The sequence below is a fragment of the Orbicella faveolata genome, unplaced genomic scaffold (genome assembly GCF_042242905.1).
Source record: "Orbicella faveolata isolate gen_17 unplaced genomic scaffold, um_ofav_v1 contig_34, whole genome shotgun sequence".
NCBI lineage: Eukaryota > Metazoa > Cnidaria > Anthozoa > Scleractinia > Merulinidae > Orbicella > Orbicella faveolata.
The window spans coordinates 30612385-30637493 of NW_028301563.1; the positions used below are offsets into that span (position 1 = coordinate 30612385).

The 25109-nt window shown below is 39.5% G+C and overlaps 1 protein-coding gene across 1 annotated transcript in view; it reads right to left on the minus strand.

Annotated features, from left to right (window-relative positions):
- Window positions 1-22277, minus strand: part of LOC110048893 (N-heparan sulfate sulfotransferase 4-like) — a 30731-nt gene extending 8454 nt beyond the window's left edge. The window contains exons 1-3 of the mRNA XM_020754653.2: window positions 21345-22277; window positions 6029-6936; window positions 241-480 (exon numbers count right to left, since the gene is read on the minus strand). Coding sequence (XP_020610312.2) covers window positions 241-480; window positions 6029-6936; window positions 21345-21468 — 1272 coding nt within the window. The 5' untranslated portion in view covers window positions 21469-22277. The remainder of the gene's footprint in view (window positions 1-240; window positions 481-6028; window positions 6937-21344) is intronic.
- Window positions 22278-25109: the final 2832 nt, after the last annotated feature.

Consider the following 25109-nt stretch of genomic DNA (forward strand, 5'->3'; position numbering starts at 1 on the left):
AAATACACAATTTAAAGTACAAGAAAGTTTTAAACTTTTACTTTCTGTAAAGTACTTGGCCATAAAACACGAAACGTTTTGGAAAAAATCAACTTTAAATTTTAGCAGGCTGTACAGTAGCATGAGACCCGCTAAATTGACCAATCACAGCGCGCGTACTAACTGAGAGAGATAATAATAAATGTTATTATTTCAGAATACGTACTTTTAGCTGACAACGCCAAAAATCAATTGTCATACCTTTGCAAACTCCTCATTCTTAGTGAGGGATCTCACAATCTCTTCATACGTGTGTTTGTGAGGCTGCTCGTGATCATACAAGTGACCAAACCAGGTGAATTTATGCGCATGCTCTAACAGGGTGTCATCTCCGTCGTTCTCTTCGTCGTCTCCTTGTTTGAAGCTGCGACCCGAGAAACCAAGATTGAACTTGAATCCGGGCACCTTTTGCGACAGTCTATCCTGAACTGATATCATCTCCTAGATAAAAAAGAAAAAGAAATTACGGAACAAACCCGCGGGTAAGAACCTAGTGGTTTAAAGGCCGATACACACGAGGGGTTTTGCTCAAGGAGCATGTTCCAGGGTGAATTTTCACGACTACTACACACTGGTGAGCACAGTGTGGGAGCTTGCTCCACATTATGATACACACGAGGGAGCGTTTCCAAGTTTGTTCAATTTGCCCCGGGATCTTTCTCCCAAATATTTAACCGGTTTCATGTTGTGGAGCATTTTGCAGGGTGGAAATTCTGCTCCCGAGAATGAATTACGCCCATGAAATCGTTGGTACACACGGAGGAACTTTGCTCCCGGAGCGTGCCCCTGAAGCAAAACCCCTCGTTTGTATCGGCCCTACGAACCTGCCGGCAGAAATTTGCCATTTTAATACTAAAAAATATAAGAATCTGTTTAGCCAAGCAAGATCAAGCAGGTTCTTATATGTGGGTTACAGTTAAAATAATTATGATGAACATTTCAACCATGGAGTGTGTCTCTGAGATTGCACATTTATATTACAAGAAGATACCTGATACAAAATATGAAGACATGATTGATCATCGCAGATGTATACACAACTTAAGCAGCTGTGAAATTTAAGCCTGAAAAAAATTCAGGCCCGTACTGGATAATCAATCATGTCTTCATATCTCTCTCAGCATTTCAAATATATGATCTTTCATATATTCACTTGCATACCTAATACAGTTGTGAATAAATACTGAGCATTCAAGGACCAAACGCAAGTCTATTTACTATTTTTCTGGTAATCAACAACTATATCTCCTTCACAGAAATTAAGAACCTAATTAAGAACCTACTTAGTCTAAATTGCCAAAAACTGTCCCAAAATACAAGAACCTATTTTGCAAGACTTTCAAAAAAAATGTAGGTTCTTACACGCGGAGTTTCACTGTAATTGATCAGTGTTTATTACTAGTTTTACAATTTTAGGAGTGGTTTTCATTCGGTGGTGGGGATTTAACCCGGGTCATAATTGACCGAGGGGGTTAATCCCAGGGAGGGGAAAAATATACTGGGGTGTGGCAGAGAAACTAACGGGACAACACTGAACAGGACAAATATTTTAAAAGATGACTTCAAATTGCTTCATTCCAGAAATTGAAGAGGAAAGTTTCAAGTAAAATTAAATGGTTTCTCTAGAAGACTTGCATAAAAAATAATGTTTAAATGTTTACGCGACAGAATGAACGTTTGAATCGACATGGTTAATTATCAAAAGACGAAGTACACACTTTCGATATCTATTGGTTCATATTCATTCATGTTCATTGGTTCCAGTGTTTCTATAGCAACATCAAGTGAGACACACTTCTTCCGTGGTTTGTCCACTGTTTTTGTTCAATTCGTTTTCTCTGTTTTTTTTCTTTTTTCTTTCTTTCCACGAAGTCGGTTCACACTTGAAATTTGGAAAAAAATGGCAATCGACTTTCATCTGGAGCCACCGGGTACACTCCGAATGGGTGCGTAGCTTTTCTAATTCAACTTCAGACTACTCCAAAACCGTTTTTGCAAGACGTTGGATAATCCTTATCTGCGACTTTCTGTAACCCAATCAAAAACCTCGCACGTGAACTTACGTATGGTTCAGCTGTTGACAGGAGCTTATCAAGACCTCCGCTTGAAAAGCTCCCAACATTAGTATTCTAGTTGGAAGGTTGTTCGACCTATCCGATAGTTTATTCCGTAGAACCCGCGCTACCGTGACAAAGAGAAAAACAAGAAAACCAGGACTCAAGTAACTGATACCAATAAGCTACCCAAACTCCACTCGAAATAATATCGACAGACACGACACAATACGAAACGAGATTAAAACGAACGCGATTATAGACAACCAAAAACTACTGTAATCCCCCTGCACAACATAAAACTGCTTTGTATCTTTTTCTCCTCTGGCTGGGTGTGTGTGGTCGGAAAAGTTGACCGTGTGTTTACAATAGAGACTTGTTTTTATGGATCATTGCAACATTGATTATCATTGTTGACCTTCTTGGTTTTAGCGCCATAAAATTTTAATGCAATTAACTTTGTTTACAATTCCTCAACAGACATCAAAGCCGAGACGAATTCTCGGTGACTTACTATGATTAATAACGTTTCATTATTCCACTAAGGTGCTATTTTACCATACAAGGTCAAAAGAACGGAAAAAATATTAACTTTTATTATCCAACTGCAGCGAATACCGTCCAAACAACAGTACAAATATACAGCGATATTATACAGTAGAAAACCTGTTTGCCGTACAGGTCGGCGCGCGCACGCAAAACTGTCACACTCTCCCTCTTTCATTGATAAATTATTGACTACAGCAGTTGGATAATAAATCTCCTATTAGATGTTTTTGGTGTGTAGTATCGCTGCATATTTTTACTCGTTGTTTGTATTTTGACTCGCCCTACGGGCTCGTCAAAATACGGCACAACTCGTATAAATATACAGCGATACTACACACCAAAACATCTAATAAGATATATGTATTGACTGTAGAGTCGTATTCGCACGGGCCTTATCCGGATCGCTACGATTTTCGGATGATAAAGGATGTATTTAACGAACTAGAAGCCGAAATAATAGAAAAAGGCAACATAGTGGACTAGTAAATCCCTTATTCGATCGGGGCGGGGAAAATTACGAGTAACGAGTACAATATCCGCACGTATTATATCCTAAACCGTCGAATAAGATGTGTTTATCTTGACCATGAACGAGCAATAAGATATTCTTTAATCTGTCTAACAAATCTTGTTATACTGCTTGAGGTTAGGTCAGGATATTCTAGGGGGTTTTGTGATATATCTGTTGCTCTAAAAATTGGATTAGACGAGAAATAGAGAGCGGTGAGAAAAAAAAAAAATAAAAACAGGAAAGTGCTGGATTATGGGTCCAACTGGAGAAGCTAAAAACGGATTTGAAACAAACAAACGTAACACTTTTTTGGGTCGGCACAAATTGAATTTCACGGTTTGATCGTTCAGAAATCTTCTTCGTTCATTGTGTAGGGAAGGGGTTACAGCTGCTTGGGGGCGATCTTTGAAAAAATGATCAAAGTCTAACTGGCACAACATTTTTATATAGATTTAACCGCTCTAATACTCGAATTAGGTTAAATCTTCCAGTCTACGGCTCCTTATCAATTCTCGAAAAATTCACTCAAGAACAGTTCTAAAGGGCATCACGAAATTACTCCCCAGTTAATGATGTTATTTAATATTCTCTGTTAGGCAATGTATTGACATCGTGAAGAGAAATTCGTCGTAGATCTTTAAAAGAAACCCTTTGAACAGATGCCTTGAATGGGTTTTAAAACAAAATGTCGCGTTTGTTAAGTAGGAACAAAATCCGAACCAATGCCTTTAGAAATTGCCACTCCTACTAGTTCCCATCGGAAAATCGGAATGGGGTTATATTGGTGCCCTTAATCCCGTTTATTCTGGATTTTGTCAAAAAGAAATCACGGTCACAATTTTTTTAACGCGAATCCTGCGATAGGTCATAGATTCGATGCTCGCTAAGCCTCGCATTTTTGTTGGCTTCTTTGGTATCGAGGGGCAGGTACAGGTTGCCATTTCGCTTTTGGATTCTTTCTGAATACTGCGTTACGTAAGCCGCGAAAGAAGTACTAAGTTAAATTTGGAAAACGCGCCCAGTTTGAATCGGAAGTTTGAATCAGTTCTAAACAGCCTTCGTCACGGATGTCGCATCGTAAAAATAACAGAAAAAGCTCAAACTGTTTAAGTTTGCTGTTCCTGAACTTTTCCTTCTCAAAACTGTGAACTATTTCCTCTCGCTCAATTACGTAAGAGATGTTTTCTTGAAACGCAAATTCGACTGAAACGGAAATTGCGCGAAATTCTCTGAGGTCTGAGAGCCACAAAAACAAGCAAGAATTCCAGGCATCGTAACCTTTCTCCTCTCTTAAATTAATCAAAACCAATGTTATTAAAAGTTGTTAAAATGATTGATGGTGTGAAGGAATGCAACGGCTAGACGATGAACTAAAAAAAAATAATGAAAAATCTCAGGAATATTCGATCCCGCGACCTTCTAAAACATCCAAGTGATTAAAACAGTGAAATGTCGCGATAACAAGAGGTATTAGAGATTACCAACTTATCGTTGAAAATATGAATAAAGAGAACAAGACACTTACTGGATCCAGGTAAAAATATGGGTGGCCAAAAATACAACTGAATTACACGTTTTTGATACTTAAGATGCAATTTCGTATTTCATGGCGCCAAACTTAAGGATGTTAATACGATTTCTCCTGATAATTATATTGCCAAAACCACAAACATCCTCTTTTAAATCAAAACGAAAACAATGAAGCTCTTTAAACAACGCTATTTACGAAAATCTTGTTAGAGTTCATCTGCGCTTATTGGGAAATTAACTCCACGAAAGTCTAAAAATATACTAAAATAGCGAGTCTGCAAACAAATGCCCTCACTTTTAAAAGCAATAATCTTTTAAAATTTTAAAAGATTATTTTAAAACCGGCTTCGAAGTTTTTTGTTTCATAATTTCTTATCTTACCACTTAATAATACATAGAGGCACCTTTGTCAATAGTTCACCCAGAAACAGACCAAAATAGAACACAAACAAGACTAAATCCCATTTCTCAGGGCCAGAACTAGAAGTCTAACTGTTTTAGCATATCCCAATGGCTGATATTTTTCCCTCAAACTCATTAATAATTAATCAAGTTAAAACGAAGAAAATCACCGTTTGGATACCCGGTCTTAATTAGCATAGATTTTTGACGATTTCACTTCTCCGTTTACTCCTTAGTTTTTGTTTCGATTGAGAAGATATATCAAACACTCGAGACAGTGTTTCATCGGCTATCCAGACACCTCGAATTTCGTCAATAATACTCTGCTGTGCGTCGTATTTTCAACTGTCTTCTCGGGGTTGTATATCCCGATGAAACACTGTCTCGAGTGTTTGATATATTACATGAAACATAAAACATATCGATAAAACTTATCTATTGGCCGGTGTGTTTAGTAAAGTAGCCTTCTAATGGTCTTAGAAATTTCAACTTCCAAACACCTAGCATGCAAGCATTTGACTGAGCTATTAAATACTGATTCGTTTTCTAACACTTGAAAATTTTTTCAGGCAACTATTAACCAATAAGCCCACGACAGAAACACTCTATGAAATAGTGCGGATACCTGTCTATTTCATCAGATTTGGAGTTTGCCAATATGCTCAGCAAACTGGGTCATCGTTAACTTCGTTAGGAATTTTCTCTTTCTTAGCTAGTTTAAAACATCAAACTGTTTTTGAGCAGCTACATTTAATACTTGCTAAAATAAAAAGGTAAAAAGATTAAAGTAATTTGTTTTTCAATGGTGGTTGTGAGAGCGAGAAATTAGTCTCGCAGGGGTTGTTTTTCCTTGCGCGCAGACTATGTTTCATCAAAAAACCCACTCCAACTTATAAAATTTATTAATTTGTGGCCAGGTGCACAGTACGGGAATATAACTTACCAGAACGTCTCGTTTTTTCATCCTTATCCCAGTCTTGGAGATGAAAATATCGTCAACGTCAATCTGTAGATATCTCTCGAGCGAAAACACAGTAGGACTAACTGGGGATAAATACTCCAGGCTGTCCATAAACAACATTGTGTGTAGGAAAAACGGAAAACCTCCGCCGAAAAACACTTTTTTAACACCGTCTTTTCGCCCATCGTCCAGCAATACCGTGGCTTGGTCGGTCACTGCGATTTCCAGGTCTCGTTCTCGTCTCTTGTTACGATTAACAACATACTCAACTGTTTCGTAGGGAGTTACTGAAGGGTCATATCGAAGAAAACTCCACCTAGTTCCCTGCCCTTTCTGTACGTAAGGCTTTAAGACAGAGCCGCCTCTTCGAGTTATTCGTAAAAGCTTCGAGGTTTCATTTACCTCAACATCTAACGTTTGTTTTTCCTTCTGCGGTTTTATAACCTCAATGTCAAACTCTGGTATCGCTCCTACATGATTTGAGATGAAAAACAGAAGGCCTGTGGCAAATTTCTTGCAGTAGAGTCTTACTATTTGCTGCACATTGGGTTTGAGTTCTAGGTAAGTTTTGATGTCTACGAAAATTACAAGTGAATAACGTCCAACAGTTACATCCGGTTTTAGATCTTCTTTTAAATCCAAAAACGGCCTATCGTCAACTTCACTTACAACGTACGGCGCACGAAGGCCGTCCAAAAACCGTGCTACATAGTGAGAGAGCTTCGAGCGTTCTTTTATCCAAGATTTATGAACTAACAATATTTTCTTCTGAACTTGGAATGTCCTGTTGCCAAGTCGTGTCGACGAAAAAGTCGATTCGTCGAAAGGAAGTTCATTTGGAGACGAGGTCTTCCAACCAGCTTTTGTCAACTCCGTGGCAATAACGTTGTCTGCAAAAGAAGAACAAATACATTTATTTTACACAACCTCGAAAGGTGCGGCCGCCATTTTGAAACTTAGGAGCAAATTACAGTGTTTGTGCGGGAGTTCTATATCAAATATTTTCCGCAACATTTGACTTCTGAAATATTCAAAATCCCTAAACTAAACATACCAGTCAAAATATTTTATTGATCATATTAAAAGTATTCATAAGGGTTCACCATTACAATTCATTCCGCAGATTTTGACCGTCAAACTTGACCAAACTCTCCGTTTTCTTCACAGAATTTTCATTTCAATTTATTTACAGTTCCAAGTTATTTGACAGAACATTCAATGTCAACAGAGAAATTCTGCATTTCGCACCACGTTCGCTACACGTAATGAGTATAACTGTAAAATTATTATTTTTTAAGAGCTGCATTTTTTTCCACAATCATATGCTCTCAGTTGCAAATTGCCAACTGACATCGTTAGGATATCACAGCTCACGTTTGCTGCACCTACGATACAGAAAACTAGACATAAAAAATGAGTAAAACAGCTGCAAAATGCAGTAAATTCTTTGTCGCCAAGGCGCATCAATCCAGGAGCCCCAAAGAAGAAGGGTAGCTGACTTTAAACCGGCTTTTAACGCCGCATAACAATTTTTTGTTGTCGTAGCTGCTGGAAAAACGACACTAAACAACAAGAAATGTTCAAAAGCTCACACTTATATGCAGTAGGGTTTCATCTGAAGAGTCAAAAGTTGAACGTACAACATTATAAACAATACGAAACGAAAGTTTTACTTAATAGCTTTCATTTGAATGGTCACACACTAGGGTTTTGTCTACAGATTTAAAAATTTGGACAACCTTGTACAACATAATAAACAGTGCCACATGAAAGTACTGCTCAATAGCTTTCCTTTGGATGGTCACACACTAGGGTTTCATCCACAGGCTTAGACGTTGGAACCACCTTATTCAGTATCTTCACCTGACCGAGCTTTATACGAATTCATTATGAAAGTTTCTTGTTTATTATAATGGCTTGAAGTAATATATCAAACACGAGAGACAGAGTTTCATAGGGATATCCAAACACCGAGAAGAGAGTTGAAAATACGACGCGCAGCAGAGTATTTTTGACGAAATTCGAGGTGTTTGGATAGCCGATGAAACACTGTCTCGAGTGTTTGATATATCTTCTCAATCGAAACAAAAAACTAAGGAGTAAAGGGAAAAGTAAAATCGTCAAAATCTATGCTAATTAAGACCGGGTATGCAAACCTCTTTCACGGTTGTGATTTTCTTTGTTTCAACTTGATGAATTATTAATGAGTTTAAGAAATCAAGATATGAACTCTCCTTTTACAATAGTAGGGGTCTGACACGTTTTCTAGCAGCTTGAGGCTCAAGTGACTGAAACAAGTGGGTTTTTTTTTTAATTTCTCTTGCTCACCACGGAAACCACAAGTCCGCAAAGTTAGTTTAGGGAACGGGAAGGACCAACATAGAATTTGAACACTCGATGACATTTAGTAAGGCAGAAAAATCCCTTAATTCAGTGTTAACACAAATATCAAACCACCAACTCATAAAGCCATTTCAAAACGACCAAGTCCTCAGGAAAAACGGTTCATACAAAAATGCGTTTTCATATGAATAGTTCATGAAGGTTCGTTTTGACACGAAGGAAATAGCCTTCTGGAAAGAGAGCGCTGACACATGAAGAATGCTTAGTTGTAACATGATCAAACAGTTGAAACTGCCAACACGTTCCGAGCATCTTCCACAAAATTAGGAAGTTTCAAGAGTTACTTTCAGAGGGCATGAACATCCCCGCCCGGCAAGTGAAAAGAAACCATTTCGTATTTTGGATCGTGCTTTTAATTTCCTTTAGCTGGGCGGGTGGCCAGAAGTCAAGAGTGAACGGAAACAAGTGACAGAAACCTTCATTAACGCTTTCGCAGGTTAATTAAGAACGTTGAGACTACCTTTCCATCAATAACACGTATTTTGATCGCTGTTTGCAGTTACTGATTGCGATGCCATTTGCTGCTGGACGTAAAAGAAAATATTCATCTCTGACAAGTGTGTACATTATTAAACTGTTTTTCAATTTGTTCTAGACAGTTCTACAAAATTTTTCGGGCGTTTGAAGTGCCAAAGAACAACTGTATCCCGACGTGCACTACCGTTTTATCTGTGACAGCGACAAAACCCAAGCACGCTCACAACGTTTTTGCATGGTTCCAAACAAATCTTTTCGTCCATTAGAAAATAACATCATCACAGACAAAGAACTTATGATCGATCGATCGTTCGTCTGTACAAAAGATCAAAAAGTTAAAAATTTGAGCAATGAAGAGTATGTGTGATTTACAGACAAACAAGAAAACACCCATCAGATCTTTCTTAATTGAACAGTTCAGAATTGATTAATCCTACGTTTTAATTTTCTCCTTTAGCTGAGAAAGTAAGATTACCATGACACCAAAAGAATCCCGGCTCAATTCAATCTGGAGTGCAAAAATTGTAGACTGATAGAGTGTGATATCAGACTCCGATAACGTTTAATTTTCCTTGGCATACAGAAATGGCATTTTACGACATAGCCAATCACACTGCTACCGATTACACTGATATTTGTATTAAATAGTAGCTTATCTACACTGATATCGATACACTTTTACTGCACTGACACCCAAAGAAACCGCCGTTTCCATTAGGTTTCAATTCCTGCAGTCAAAAGGCTATCTCCGAAACAACAACTATTTTAGGAACACATTAACGATGGATTTGCAGTTGCTGTGCTGTTGGGAAAGCTTGCCGACAAATACAATTACACAAACACACGTTTGTTTCCAATCAGCGAGGAAATTTGTAAAGTATTCCTCTCTGTTTTCAAAAACCGGCTTGAACTTGAACCTGCACGAGAGGAGAAGCACGCGTTTCTGAGATGGCGCAATTCAAGCTCTTAAAATATGCGTGCTGTAGCTGGTATGAAAGGCGAGAACAGTATTATAATATACAGGAAAGAGTTAAAACACCTCCACTTTTGAAGACATGTAAAGGAAATATTTACTGCGATTACAAAGAGAGATGAAGTGCCTTTTGTCATACATGTATTTCAACTCAAGCCGTAATCGAAAACAGGCTTAACTAAAACATCTGAACGCAGACACGTTTCCTAATGAGTTCCTGCGCTTATCAAGTTTCACAAATTGATGCTCTTCAAGCTAAAGGCTTGATAGTTTATCATTCGTTTACAATGGAACATTAAGGTGCCAAATCTTATTATCGGGGACACAATCTTTCCAAAAACGCCGCAAGTTGTAAGAAACTGATCTCTCTTTCGCTCGCCGGCGAAAAGTTGCAGCTGATGTTCACGTTTTCGTTTGAATCAAGCTGCTTCGGTCATGAATAGTTTTGCGGGAGATTTTTAAAATTCAGCTAAAAACACACGGCAGAAATTAGTAGAGTAAATCAAGCAGTCTTGTGTAAACAACAAGTTTCTTTTAAAGATAAGGGAGCTAACCAACAACTTAGGCCGTTTTCTTGCTACTGAATGGTACTGACTACTCGTTGTATTTTCCACCGGAAAAAACCTCCCAAATTAATCTACGTCAAAAAAAAAAAATGATCTCCCGAAATTATTTACCGCAGAATGCAAAAAAATATTTATGTATCTTTGCTCTACAAAACGACAGCTTTTTTTTTCCTACAAAAACATCTCTTATATAAGCAGTCTGTTATTGCGCTAAGGTTTTACAACGATTACAGGCGGTTTCTCGCTTGTTTTGAAAGGATTTCATTTAAAATCCATTGGTGTATAAGAAAGTTGGCACTTCGGAGCTCTCTTGAAAGATAAAAAATCGGACGATCACAGAAAGAAAGCCCTTGAATTTCCAAAATCGCAACAGGTTTACCATAAAATGCAAATTACTATCACGACCACTTATCCTCAGAGGAAATTTAGACGGCCATCCTCACAGGTTCCGATCAACAAGCAAAATTAAACTCTTGAAAATAACACCATAAACTGGGGCAAATATCGATAATTCCCTGGCGTTCTTCAAACACACAGGAGGCCGACAATTGCTCGATCTTACCTAATTTGCAAAACACCTGGATAGATCGCAAATTGATTAAAAATGCTCGACAATCACTGGCCTGGATTTATAAACTTCTTGACACCAGAGAGGTGCCGTATCTTTGTTATAGCCACACAACTGCAGCGCAGCTGTCAAAATGTTGCGGCTCTGAGGCAAATACGCTCCCACTTTCTCGTTTATATTTGTATAAAGCGAAGATTTTGTTCAAATAATCTTCTAACTTTTATAGCGGGCAGGCAATAAAGAACAGAAATCCCATAATCCACAGATGGTTTGAGAACAGAAAACGTAAGCTAAAACCGCGGTTCCGAAAGTGAAATATGCTTCGTCCGGTTGAAACAACTACGACAAAACATGAACTGAATTTAGCCACCTTCTAGAACGTACACGAGGGCAGAACTAAGTACAACAATGAACTTCATGAAATAAAGATTGAAAATCTGGTCTAATCTTAGCCCAGTGTCATAAAATTAAGCTACTAAAGCATGATTTGCAAGCTTACAATCGCTGACAAAGGACATTACAAACCAGATAGTACGCAGCTCTTACAAGGTCTCTCCTGATTGGCTCGATCAAACAATCGGAAACAATAGGGTACTTAAAATTCAAAATGGCGGACGATAATCGCGAAGCGCGAAAGTGAACAGAATGAGTTGTTTTGGAGCGGTATGTTTTCCTCTTCAGTTTTTAAAAGCCTGGCAACGGTCAATCTATAAACAAAGAATTATAACAGGTTTGCATCGCGTTTCCATTTTGGCGTTTTTGCGTTTTAAGCGCAGATTTTCTCTACGCATTACGCGTTAAGGATTATTGAAGCAGATTATTTTCCACGAATTATCAAACAACACCAAATATTAAACTTATTTGCAGATGATTCTTGCAAATGTTACCAGAAGTATTATTTTAGTTTAAGTAAGCTTACATTGTGAGTACAAACATAGTAGAATTTTGAGCTATTATTTACCCCAAGTAATTAAATGAATAATATTCGATCGCGTGTGGTGTTTGGAGGTTTTTATAGAATAATACACTTCATCAAGAACTAAACGCTACAAAATGCAAACAGAATTTCCAACACAATTCTAGTTTAAACCCCGCTTGATTAAAAATTTATGGCATTTTCTCTGCAGAGGGTAGAACACCAACTTCATTAAAGTTGATGATTAATTTTTCATCAAAGTGTAAAGCCTTCCTCAATCCTTAGGAATTACTGATCACTTCAAAGAACATCATAACAAAATAAATGCAAACAAATAATATTAAATCAAGATGGGGATCTTTTATAAAGTAGCTAGCCAAGTTTTTGTAGGGCTTTTAATTTACCAGATCAGTAATTTTTTGTCATTTATGATGCTGTCTTGTTGGAGAGTTATATCAAAATCATTGAAAATCAGCTTAACTTTTCACAGGGTTGTAACACCAGATACAGCTTTCTGTTCATGAAATCATTCTTTTGGGCACCTGCATAATAAAGATGCCTTCCTTTTATGGATAATTTACAGAGGCAGGTCCAGAGATGTTCAGGGATGATGGGTGAGAGAATTTTTCAGCCATAAGGGGGGACCTACCCTTGGTAAATATAGGCAAACTCATTGCTGTGGACACCTCTATGATAAAGACACCTCCTTTTCATAGATAATTTATAAAGGCAGGTCCAGAGATGTTCAGGGAGGATGGGTGAGGGAATTTTTTCAGCCATAAGGGGGAACCTACCCTTAGTAAATATAGGCAAACTCATTGCTGTGGACACCTCTATGATAAAGACACCTCCTTTTCATAGATAATTTATAAAGGCAGGTCCAGGGATGTTCAGAGGGGGAGGGGGTGGTTGGGGGAATTTGTTCAGCCATAAGGGGAAACCTACCCCAAATATTGCTCTAATTAGCTCTAATTGTAAGGATGTTGAATACTTTCTTCCACTGATGGGTCTGTTTCATCAGAGTGACCTTATTAATTTTGTTCAGATTTGACTGTATATTTTATTTGTTATTTAATTTGTTTACAGCAGTTTTCGATTGAGTGTTGTAAAACCAAAACCAAACAGTTACTTACCAGTGACACTAATTAGCCAATCTAAAATATTGCAAAACCAAAGCCAAAGTTATTGCCTGATTACTTTTGCCACTCAATTGAAAACCACTCTATTATATTTAATATTTAATTTGTTTTCTGGTTCGGTCTCCTTTTTGTGATCAAATGCCCTTGTCCTTATGTACTAAGCTGGGCGTTAACCAAGGCATTTTCTCATGAATACTGAAATTAGGTAAAGTAAATTTGGAGTAACTTTGTACTGTTAAGTTTGATGCAATGAATTAATTTTAAAAAAATGTGAAAAGAAACCAAGGTTATATAAACAAAGCCACTTAAGCTTAGCTTTCAAACTGTTTATTCTAAATAGAAACCTGATGCAATTTTAGCAATTCATAGACATAATGTCTCAGCAGAGCAAAACCTAAGGTGGGCAGTAACATGATAGTATTCAGTGAGGGATGTCCCACAAGTATTTTGATGTCCATTATTTCCAATATTTTGTATAGCAAATTCCTTTGCATTTTCATTTGGCAGGATTTTTTCCACCAAGTTCTGTTTCAAATTTAGTTTCTAAGGTTTCTGACATGGACAAACTAGTTTGATGTCTGCCAGTTGACTCTGGTGCTCTGGTGCTTGAGGGATTGGATATGAGGACTTTGCAGACGAGCTCCCAGTTGAGGATCTTGGAGGATCTTCTTTCCTTACTATCACCACAACTCCATCCTCAGGACTATCTTAATTTTTTTCTCACTTTATCGTCATCATCTGCTCTCATCACGTCAGTAGGCACATAAGGCTACCATGGTATCAATCCAGCACTGTCCTTTTTGCGCACCCAGCCTTGTTACTTTGTTTCTACGCAGGCTTTCCCCAAGTGGTCTCGGTTCTCCCTCTCGCTCTTCTTCCTGCTGGTACCTATCCCAATGCTGTGAAGTAGTCAGTCATTTACGCCCTGTCTCCTTAGTACTTGTCCTAACGAACTTAGTCCTTGTCCTAACGAATTCTACCTTCTACATCACACCTTGTAATTTACGTCATCAATTTTAGTGGATGTTTTTAAAATTATTTGAGGGGAGGGGGTGTATACACTGTTCATCAGTCGTTGATTAACTGGTGGTTGTCGAGAAGTTATTTTCAATTGGCAGTTGTAATACGTTTAAGTGGCCGTCCCCGTTGTGGACAGGTGGCTGTTGTGAATATATGGACTGTCTGCTGGGACAACAAAAAGTGAATGTTGTTAGAGAGGGGGCCGTTACAGGAGGTTCAACTGTAATCATGCTGTTTTTTGGTGTTGTAATTGCGCCCTGAACACCTCACTCACTGACAAACAGTGTTAGGTACTTTTCCATGTCGATGTTGGTTAACGTATTGTACTAGCCCTACAAATTAAATTCATTAAATTGCAGTCCAACCTTTTCCAGCAATTCTATCTTGGATTGTATAATTTAGTTTCCTGAGAATTTCATCCTTTCTGAGAATTGGATTGATTCCAAATTTACCTTTAACCTTTTCCAGTGTTTCCACCCACTTGTTCTTAAACTGTCCTGTGTTTCTTTTTGGCTTATCCAAATGATCCGACAATACCAGATGAAAGTTTTCCAAAAGCATGTATGCTCCCTTTTTAAAAGTAAACCACGGCATTAGATAATCTCTGAAAAGAGAGCTATACTCCATTTCAAGAAACCATTCACAAGAGATTCTGAGTGCCTCGTTTAGAGAGAAATTTTCGTTTGCTTCCCTATGATGGCAGGCAATTTAAAGCCAATTTTAGCAGCCAGACAACACAAAGCTTAGAAACATTTAAATGCCTAGGGTTGTCCAGGTGCGTCAAAAAGCATACCAAAGTGCTTGATGGAAGTCGAGTCCAAATAAATATAATATAAGACTGGCATAAATCAAGACAAACATGAAAGACAAAAAAACACAGTATCTTTAACACTTAAGAATAAAAAGCAGCGATATTAAAGAATGACGTTTCGACAGCTCCATGCCATCATTCTCAAATTCAAATAAAATACGTTATGTGAGTTCGTTATATAGTGAATGTTCGTGTGAAGGTCTCAGTGCATGTGATTAAGAGATAAAAATAATCGATGAGTAAAAATAGAAATATCAAGTGTGGTGCGCTTGAACTGTCAAATAACTGTCATTGTTCGTGAACGAACAATGCGTTGTTTATGAATACAAATGTGATCTGTGCGACGCAGATTATGTGGGCTATACATGCCAACCGGCGTCGACAAAACCTGGATCGGACCAGACCGGATCACGGATTGGATCACGGACCGGATCACGGATCGGATCACGGATCGGATCACGGATCGGATCACGGATCGGATCACGGATCGGATCACGGATCGGATCACAGACAAAAACAGGTTTTAAAGAAAAAAAAATCCCCCCAAAAATCAAATCGTTTATAAGATAATAATAAATAAAAAATAAAAGTGGAAGACTAAATATGTTAAATGAAAATAAGAATCCCGAATTTGACGCAATAACATATTAATGACAAGAGGTCATTTAAAAAGCCAAATAACCACTTAATTTACAACGAATTTAAATTGTAATGAACAGGCAGATGTAGTTATATTTGAATGTTAGTTGGCTCGACGCTTGCGTGAACCTCCCATTCTCGTTTTTGAAATTGTTGTTCGTATCAGTAGCTAATTCTCGGCTACATTTTCGTGTCAGATGTGAGCATTACAGTTGGCGTTACAGTTAATGAGAAAACTTACGTACGAAACCTTATGGACATGGCTTGCTTTAAAGGAGCTACGTCACGATTTGCGCGTCTTGAAAAAACTAGCCTAGTTTTTCAAGTTCGTCATTTGCAGCCCTCGTTAATCTTTGCCATCCTCAACAATCCTCATTCCGTCTTGATTTGTTCTTGCCTCTTAAGTGTTTTCTATCCTAGAACACGATCATTTTAAGGTTTTATTCTATTTACAGGCAACTCTTTACGACCCCAAAAATGACTTTCCGCATCTAAGTTTTACTTACTTACCTACTTGCTTGCTTGTTTGCCTGCTTGCCTGCTTGCCTGCTTGCTTGCTTGCCTGCCTGCCTGCCTGCCTGCCTGCCTGCCTGCCTGCCTGCCTGCCTGCCTGCCTGCGCCTGCCTGCCTGCCTGCGCCTGCCTGCCTGCCTGCCTGCCTGCCTGCCTGCCTGCTTGCTTGCTTGCTTGCTTGCTTGCTTACTTACTAACTCTAAAAATCGTGACGTAACTCCTAAAATGTTGTTTATTCTCGGGTTGCGTTATCGTTCACACTATCGATGTCATTCCTATAATTTTTGTGAAACAGCTATATTTCCTTGAAATACAACTGGTTTGTTTCGTTTTATTCCAGTGCGAAATATCGTATTCCAAACTCACATCCGTGTAAAAATATAGACTTGTCTCAAAAACGAAAATTGTTTGAAATCATCAGGTGTTTAATTTTTTGTGTTTTCAGTTTTTGTGTTTCGATTCATACGTTCGTCCTATTATTAACATGCTGACTCGTTTTATGACAGTTTACCTTTGATGCAAGTGAATATACAAAATATCATTTATCTGAACTGCGGAGAAAGATATGAAGACATGATTGATCATCGCAATTATACACACAACTTAAGCAGTCGTGAAATTAAAGCCTGAAAAAAATTCAGGCCTGAACGGGACTCGAACCCATGACCTCTGCGATACCGGTGCAGTGCTCTACCAACTGAGCTATCAAGCCAACTGGGAGTTGGTCACATTGTGAGTTCGTAATATACCCGTAGATGGTGAAGAGTGCAAGTGAATATACGAAATATCACATATTGAACTGCGGAGAAAGATATGAAGACATGATTGATCATCGCAATCAAAACCCAACAGCCTCAAAAAAAGTTCATCTGTGACCAGCTCCCAGTTGGCTTGATATTATAAAAGAATAAAAGAATATCACACCTGAATTAAATAAAACGTTCTGCTCACATTAGTCACTCTAGTGTAATTTGCTCAACAAAATTTTGATTTTTGCATTTTTTTTCCTTGATCCTATCCGTGATCCGGCCCGATCCAGATTTTGTCGACGCCGCATGCCAACACCTATTTCAGCGCATTAATGACCACAAGCATTCTGTCATTGGTAAACACCTGCGGGACGTACACAATCTGAGGAACAAAGATCTCCGTAACCAATTTACAATCCTCAAGAAATGCCGTCGGAAACTGGATTGTTTAATTTATGAAATGCTCTTCATCAAAAACAAAAAACCAACACTTAACACTCAATCTGACTCTGTTAAAGCAAAACTTTTTATTTGACAGTTCAAGCACACCACGCTTGGTATTTTTATTCTTATTCATCGATTATTTTTATCTCTTAATCATATGCACTGAGACCTTCACACGTTCATTCACTATATAATGAACTCACATAACGTATCTTATTTGAATTTGAGAGTGATGGCATGGAGCCGTCGAAACGTCATTCTTTAATGGTCTCTAATATCGCTGCTTTTTATTCTCAATTGTTTATCGAAAACCTTAGTTATTAGAATCTTTAACACTGTTTGAAAAATATAGTAAACACAGTCAACTATTAAGCGGCCACCCCTTATCAAGTGGCCAGATATCGACGACATTCCGACATCGCAAATCGAAAAACAACGTTATCAGTTTTAGTGCAAAAACCGTGGTAAAATGGTCCACTATGCCTATAATTGATCAAGGTCCATTTCTAGGCTTCGCCCATAATTAACATCCAACTTTTCATGGCAGCCAAAAAGAACATACAGTGCAAAAAGTAGCCAGTGTAAAAGGGCCGAGAAAAACAGAAAGGAAAGGGGCAACAAACAAAATTGAGAACGGTTAATGGCAAGAAAAAAAAAAGTCCAAATTTTGGCTTATGCGCATGCCCGGAATAGAAATTTTGCTCAATTTTGTAACAATCTTCGAAAAATCTCTCCTTTTAGTGAAAAAAAAACTTTCTTAGCAAAACTTAGGCTTATTTAGCATCATGGCAGCTAAAACGGTTAAAAACGGTACTTTTTGGCTAAAGTTTGGTATCCAAAGGGTTAATAGAATGAATGTATTTTATGCTAAACAAACTGAAATGATTAAGCGAAAGAAAAATCAATTTTCAATTTATGTTGTAAATTGCAGTTGGCTTTACACAGCTTTCTAAGCTGGGCGTACATTCTCTAGATGGACATTGCAAAACACCTCTCTAGAGACCACTGAATCAGCTGTATTTATCGAGGTTTCAAATTGACATGTAGTTTAGTTTAATCGGGCTCTTTCAGGTTTCAAGCTGACTTTATTCAACCTTCTTCAAAATTGTATCTCGAATGATGCAACCACGTATTTTGTTAGTATAAATAGAGTGCTCTTATCCATGCAAGACGATTTACAGCGAAGATTTCGGTTGAAGATGGAGAGAGAAGTATAGTAAACATCTGCAATCCTATCCAATGTCCTTATTTCAGTACAAACAGATCCACTTGGTACCTTGGAACCCAGAATCAAGCGAACAAGTTTCCAGCCTGTAGGCCTCTCAACGTCCATTTAAATCGTAATTTAGAATTTAGCGACAAAACCTATTCTTACATATTTTGGTCGAACAATATCTAAAAACTAATTAGAGCAACAAGGCAACAAGGGCAACATGGGCAACAAGGGCAACATGGGCAACAAGGGCAACAAGGGCAACATGGGCAACAAGGGCAACATGGGCAACAAGGGCAAAAAGGGCAACAAGGGCAACATGGGCAACAAGGGCAACAAGGGCAACAAGGGCAACAAGGGCAACATGGGCAACAAGGGCAACAAGGGCAACAAGGGCAACAAGGGCAACAAGGGCAACAAGGGCAACAAGGGCAACAAGGGCAACAAGGGCAACAAGGGCAACAAGGGCAACAAGGGCAACAAGGGCAACAAGAGCAACAAGGGCAACAAGGGCAACATGGGCAACAAGGGCAACAAGGGCAACAAGGGCAACAAGGGCAACATGGGCAACAAGGGCAACAAGGGCAACAAGGCAACATGGGCAACAAGGGCAACAAGGGCAACATGGGCAACAAGGGCAACAAGGGCAACATGGGCAACAAGGCAACAAGGGCAACAAGGGCAACAAGGGCAACATGGGCAACAAGGGCAACAAGGGCAACAAGGGCAACAAGGGCAACATGGGCAACAAGGGCAACAAGGGCAACAAGGGCAACAAGGGCAACAAGGGCAACATGGGCTACAAGGCTACCAGGCTACAGGGCTACAGGGCTACAGGGCTATAAGGGCAACAAGGGCAACATGGGCAACATGGGCAACAAGGGCAACATGGGCAACAAGGGCAACAAGGGCAACAAGGGCAACAAGGGCAACAAGGGCAACAAGGGCAACATGGGCAACATGGGCAACAAGGGCAACAAGGGCAACAAGGGCAACAAGGGCAACAAGGGCAACATGGGCAACATGGGCAACAAGGGCAACAAGGGCAACAAGGGCAACAAGGGCAACATGGGCAACAAGGGCAACAAGGGCAACAAGGGCAACATGGGCAACATGGGCAACATGGGCAACAAGGGCAACAAGGGCAACAAGGGCAACAAGGGCAACAAGGGCAACAAGGGCAACAAGGGCAACATGGGCAACAAGGGCAACATGGGCAACAAGGGCAAAAAGGGCAACAAGGGCAACATGGGCAACAAGGGCAACAAGGGCAACAAGGGCAACAAGGGCAACATGGGCAACAAGGGCAACAAGGGCAACAAGGGCAACAAGGGCAACAAGGGCAACAAGGGCAACAAGGGCAACAAGGGCAACAAGGGCAACAAGGGCAACAAGGGCAACAAGAGCAACAAGGGCAACAAGGGCAACATGGGCAACAAGGGCAACAAGGGCAACAAGGGCAACAAGGGCAACATGGGCAACAAGGGCAACAAGGGCAACAAGGGCAACATGGGCAACAAGGGCAACATGGGCAACAAGGGCAAAAAGGGCAACAAGGGCAACATGGGCAACAAGGGCAACAAGGGCAACAAGGGCAACAAGGGCAACATGGGCAACAAGGGCAACAAGGGCAACAAGGGCAACAAGGGCAACAAGGGCAACAAGGGCAACAAGGGCAACAAGGGCAACATGGGCAACAAGGGCAACAAGGGCAACAAGGGCAACAAGGGCAACAAGGGCAACATGGGCAACAAGGGCAACAAGGGCAACAAGGGCAACAAGGGCAACAAGGGCAACAAGGGCAACAAGGGCAACATGGGCAACAAGGGCAACAAGGGCAACAAGGGCAACAAGGGCAACAAGGGCAACATGGGCAACATGGGCAACATGGGCAACAAGGGCAACAAGGGCAACAAGGGCAACAAGGGCAACAAGGGCAACATGGGCAACATGGGCAACAAGGGCAACAAGGGCAACAAGGGCAACATGGGCTACAAGGCTACCAGGCTACAGGGCTACAGGGCTACAGGGCTATAAGGGCAACAAGGGCTACATGGGCTACATTGGCTACAAGGCTACTGGGCTACAGGGCAACAAGGGTAACTGGGCAAATTTTCATCCTTACTTTATACCCTTGCATGAAGCATCTTTTATTTCAAGAAAGTAACAAAGAACTTCAAGGCTAAACTAACTTAAATCAACCTATGCATTCGATCTACGTTCCTGATATCCTTTCCCATCGAAATCTTTTTATATTTCCTTCTATATTTATTTCTTGGTATTCATTTCTTATTATATTTTTAATTACTCCACTTCTTATTGAATATTTTTTCATCCTAAAACTACGTCGACCAATCAGAGCGAACCTTGTAAGAGCTGCGTACCGCCTCTTACAAACACTCGTGTTCGGCGACAACAAAACGTGTGGCGCAAGATTCTCGCACGAGCCCTCTCATTAGGCTGTTTACAGTCGGCTGGACTGCCGCGAAAATTAGAAAAACTATCTTAACACAACCACAATTACTCGCGATTCGGTCACCCGCAGATATTCCCTAAAAAGCAAGAGTTACTTCATAAACGGACGAAATAAAAGAATTCACAATTTCCACCGTGAATTCGCTCACATCTTGGTCGAACAATATAACACAGATCAATATTGAAGTACATATTTGGTCCCTCTACCATACAAACGACAGCTTGAAGAAGAAAATACCCAAACAACGATATTCTACGTATTCAGTGTTTGTATACAAGCGCGATTTTATACGGTTATGGAAACATTTGTTCACGGCATGCCTGCGGAGTCGATATCACGACCTGCGACTGTGATCTGCGAAAAGTTTTCTGTGCGAACTAAGATGGACTTACCAGCGACTTCACGGTCATTGTAGAGAGAGAGAGTTATGAAGAAGACGAACCAGGCAGCAGGAATAACAGCCCAACACACTTTCCGAGAGAATCGTAACCTTCTCACGCGTGTGACGACGCGCATCGCATCGCTGCCCTCTTTCGACACAAGTTGAAAAATCTCTCCGAGATGTCCAGCAGCGACGGCCTCAAACTGTTGATATCTCGACGGATTAGTCTGGGAAAGAGTTCTGCAATCACCTTAAAACTAACTCTGCTACATCTAATCCAGTGAGTGTGCTCTGCTATTTTTCAATAAACATTTGTTTTGGCTGCTCGCTGTAATCTGCATTGTGCCGTAAGATTTGAACGTTCACAGAACAACTGTGAAATCAAACCAGTGCTATGACGGGCGAATCGATCCGCGAATGAATGCGTTATCTGAGTGAACATAACGCTATTGTTCCGATCGGACATTCTACTGGCTCGCTCCAATCAAAACGAAAAGTTAATGGCACGCGATATTAATCTTGTAATTTAATTAAGTGCCTGCATTGTGGCAGTTGGTGTTAATTATGTAAAATGAACACCCATTTTGATTTGACAGTTTACCCACGAGAGCATGAAATAATAAACAATGTTTTTTGTGAAGTTCTGACTGAGTTGCAGTTGTCTAGTTACAAATCTGCGGAAAAATACTTAGTTAAATTAAAACGAACTGTAATTGAGGAAAAATTATTTACATTCCAAGAATTATGTTACACTTCCTTCAAACTAAAAAAAAAATAAAAAATGTTCTACTTGAATGACTTTTTTTCAATTGAATTTAAAATATCACTTTGGGCAAGCGGGCGGCAAAGGTTTCTTATTGAAATAATTCAATCTCCCAGATATCCTGATTGTGCAGGCATTTTTTAAGTGCAAAGATAAATAAAAAGAAAAAAAAAAAGATGTTAATTCAAGAAGAAAATAATCTTAGTGTTTTCTAGTTATTTTCCCTCTGAGGCGATGCCTAATTATTCATAATTTATAACGTTTCGAATTCTTACAGATCTCGAAAGCCGGCTGAAACTCCCTCGGGAATTTTTAATTAATATGTGCAATAAAGTGTTTTTAGAATACAATGCCGTTGTTTGTTTTTGCATTTCGACGAAAATACCCAAAGGCATTTTGCCTTCTTAGCAGAAGGTCAGTATGCATATTTCTTGCGAAAAAATGTCATTAAAAGTACAACTACGAAGTCATCATGTTTAGATTTTTTTTCTACAACCCAATCAACTTACACTAAAAACAATAATCTTGCCAAATCCAATTAAAAGTTACTCTCTTTCACGTTCTAAAAAAGCTAAAGAGGACATAAAACCTTGTAATGTTGTTATTTTGTGGGGAACTTATTAGAATTTGCAGACGGAGCCATGCTGTGCGTTTTGGACTCGTAATCTACTCGTTAATAACCAACAACGAGACCCTGTCGCCGCAGAAACCGCTATTTCCCGCGAATGGCTCCAAACTGTCTATCTCGGAACACTGTATTCCAATATAATTAATTAGTACAAGGAGCGCAACATTTGCAAAACAAATTTCTTCCTTGTTCAATAGAAAAACACATGTATCTTAAGGCACTTTAAACAATGAAGCCGCTTGATCTGCTGATGGTAATCTCGTTTGCTTAAGTCACGCATATACCTGGGTGCAAATGAAAAATGTTAAAGAAGCGAACCGTATTTTTACATAACAAACTGTGTGTGGCAGTTATACTTTATTTACTAAGTTTATTTATTCTTTATAATTAACAGATTTGTAATGATCCTGTTTGAAATGTCGCTCATTACTTTGGCCAAAGATAAATTTTGCTGCTGTAATATACTTTCCTTTCATAAAGTAATATCGTAAAGTGAAGAGGGTAGTTTCTTCTTGTCACTCTTTCGCTGGAAATGCGAGGCCGAGGGCCTCCGGCCACTAACCCCCTCCCCCTACCACCCTAGAGATCCTCCACTCAACACCGTAAAAAATGACGGGTGTACGTGTAAATTAAACGCAGCGTGGACGGGCCCCCCCAGTTATTATGATCTCGGGTACCCGAGACAACCCTCCCTCTGAGGCAACTTTATCGAGCGTTTATATGTGAAAACGTTTTCTCTATAGGCCGAGTCAAGGTTATTCATAACCCTTATTGAAAAATCTTCGGTCATTCGACTGATCAAAGTGGGTTTTGCCGAGATAATTTTCACTTTTTTGGTATGAATTTCTGCTGTAAATCCTAGATTTAGACATTTCGTGACACTCGCCACACCGAGAATTGTCTCAGTTAGGCGAGCCAAAGTGTTTAAATGAACTTTCAACTTTTTCAACTTTTTCAACTTTCAATTTTATTGCTTCCATCACCTATTACAATATATACTATAAATCGCCTAATATTACTATTTTTGTTGATACAAAACAAGTGATGAGGGAGTCTATAGAAAAGCAAAAAAAAAAAAAAAAAATGCTTGAAGAAAAGTTGTCCCGCCTGCCAGGATTACCCTACCTGCCGAGGCGAAACAACTCGCCCAACCCGAGTTGTCTCACCCCCGAGACGGGTTCGCGATCCTCTTGTAAACGGTTGGTTGAATTTTGCAAAGAAATAAGTGAAAAGATACCTCGGCTAGGGTACCTTGGCGAGGAGGGGTGTGTGTGTGGTGTGTGTGTGTGTGTGTGGGGGGGGGGGGGGGAGGGTCATGTCTCGGGTAACCAAGACCATATAAATGGGGCCTTAAAGCCAATCCGTAGTGCAATTTTTTTGTCTCGACATCGTCCATCCCACGTGTCGCACGAAAATCCGAAACTTCATTTTCTAACAGCTAACATAGAATTTATCGATCCTCCGTTAATCTAAGAATTAAAACTGGGCTTTGGTTGCGATGATTAACAATTCTAAACTGATCATAACATCATTACATGACGTAACTAGAGAGCAGCTGTCCCATGCCTATGATTTAAGAAGAAATCTTTCGTCTTGTTGATGGTTGCCAACAAAAATTCGCTTCCAGAATATCATCTAGCCTGCGAGCAGGCTTATCTTTGAGTCACGCGTGCGAGCGCAGAGCAAAGCAATCCGGCGGGAAGGAGTCTGGTGAAGAAGCGCTAGGAGAGTCACTTACTCGTCTCGCGGCTTCGCCGCTCGATTTCGTTCTAACGGCTACGCCGCGCGCGTCTGTGCTCCAACGTGAGCCTGCTCGTAGGCTAAATGTCATCGGAAAAAATAGGGTTGTTATAAATTTATAATCACCAAAACTAATTCGCTGCATAATTGTATGGTTTTACTAGGTTACCGGCGAAAATATGGTTTCCGGCGAAAAAAATGAACTTTTAAGAATCTGACTTTGCATAAAGATTTGACTTGTTACTGAGTAAACGTCTGTGACCACACAACGTTTCCTGTGATGAAACTATTCAGTTAAAAATGTAGCTTCAAAATAACCTAAAACGAGGAGAGGAGACATTCGCTTTCTTTGCAATGTTGACCTCCAGAAGTTCTCCTGGATATTTAATAATAGACCAATTTTGATCGTACTTAGGCCTTGGCGGATTGTGCTCCTAAAAGTGGCATATTATGCTACTACTGAGCAGTGCTCGAAATTTTGTCAAATTATGCCAAAATTGTGCCAGAATTCCCAAATTATGCTCACAAAATGACGTAGATTCTGTACATAGAGGCGCGCAATAACGACACCAAATTATGATGTTTTTCAAATAAACTGTTTTTGTAAATTTATTTGCGTTTTATGGCAGTTTGTCTCGGCCGTC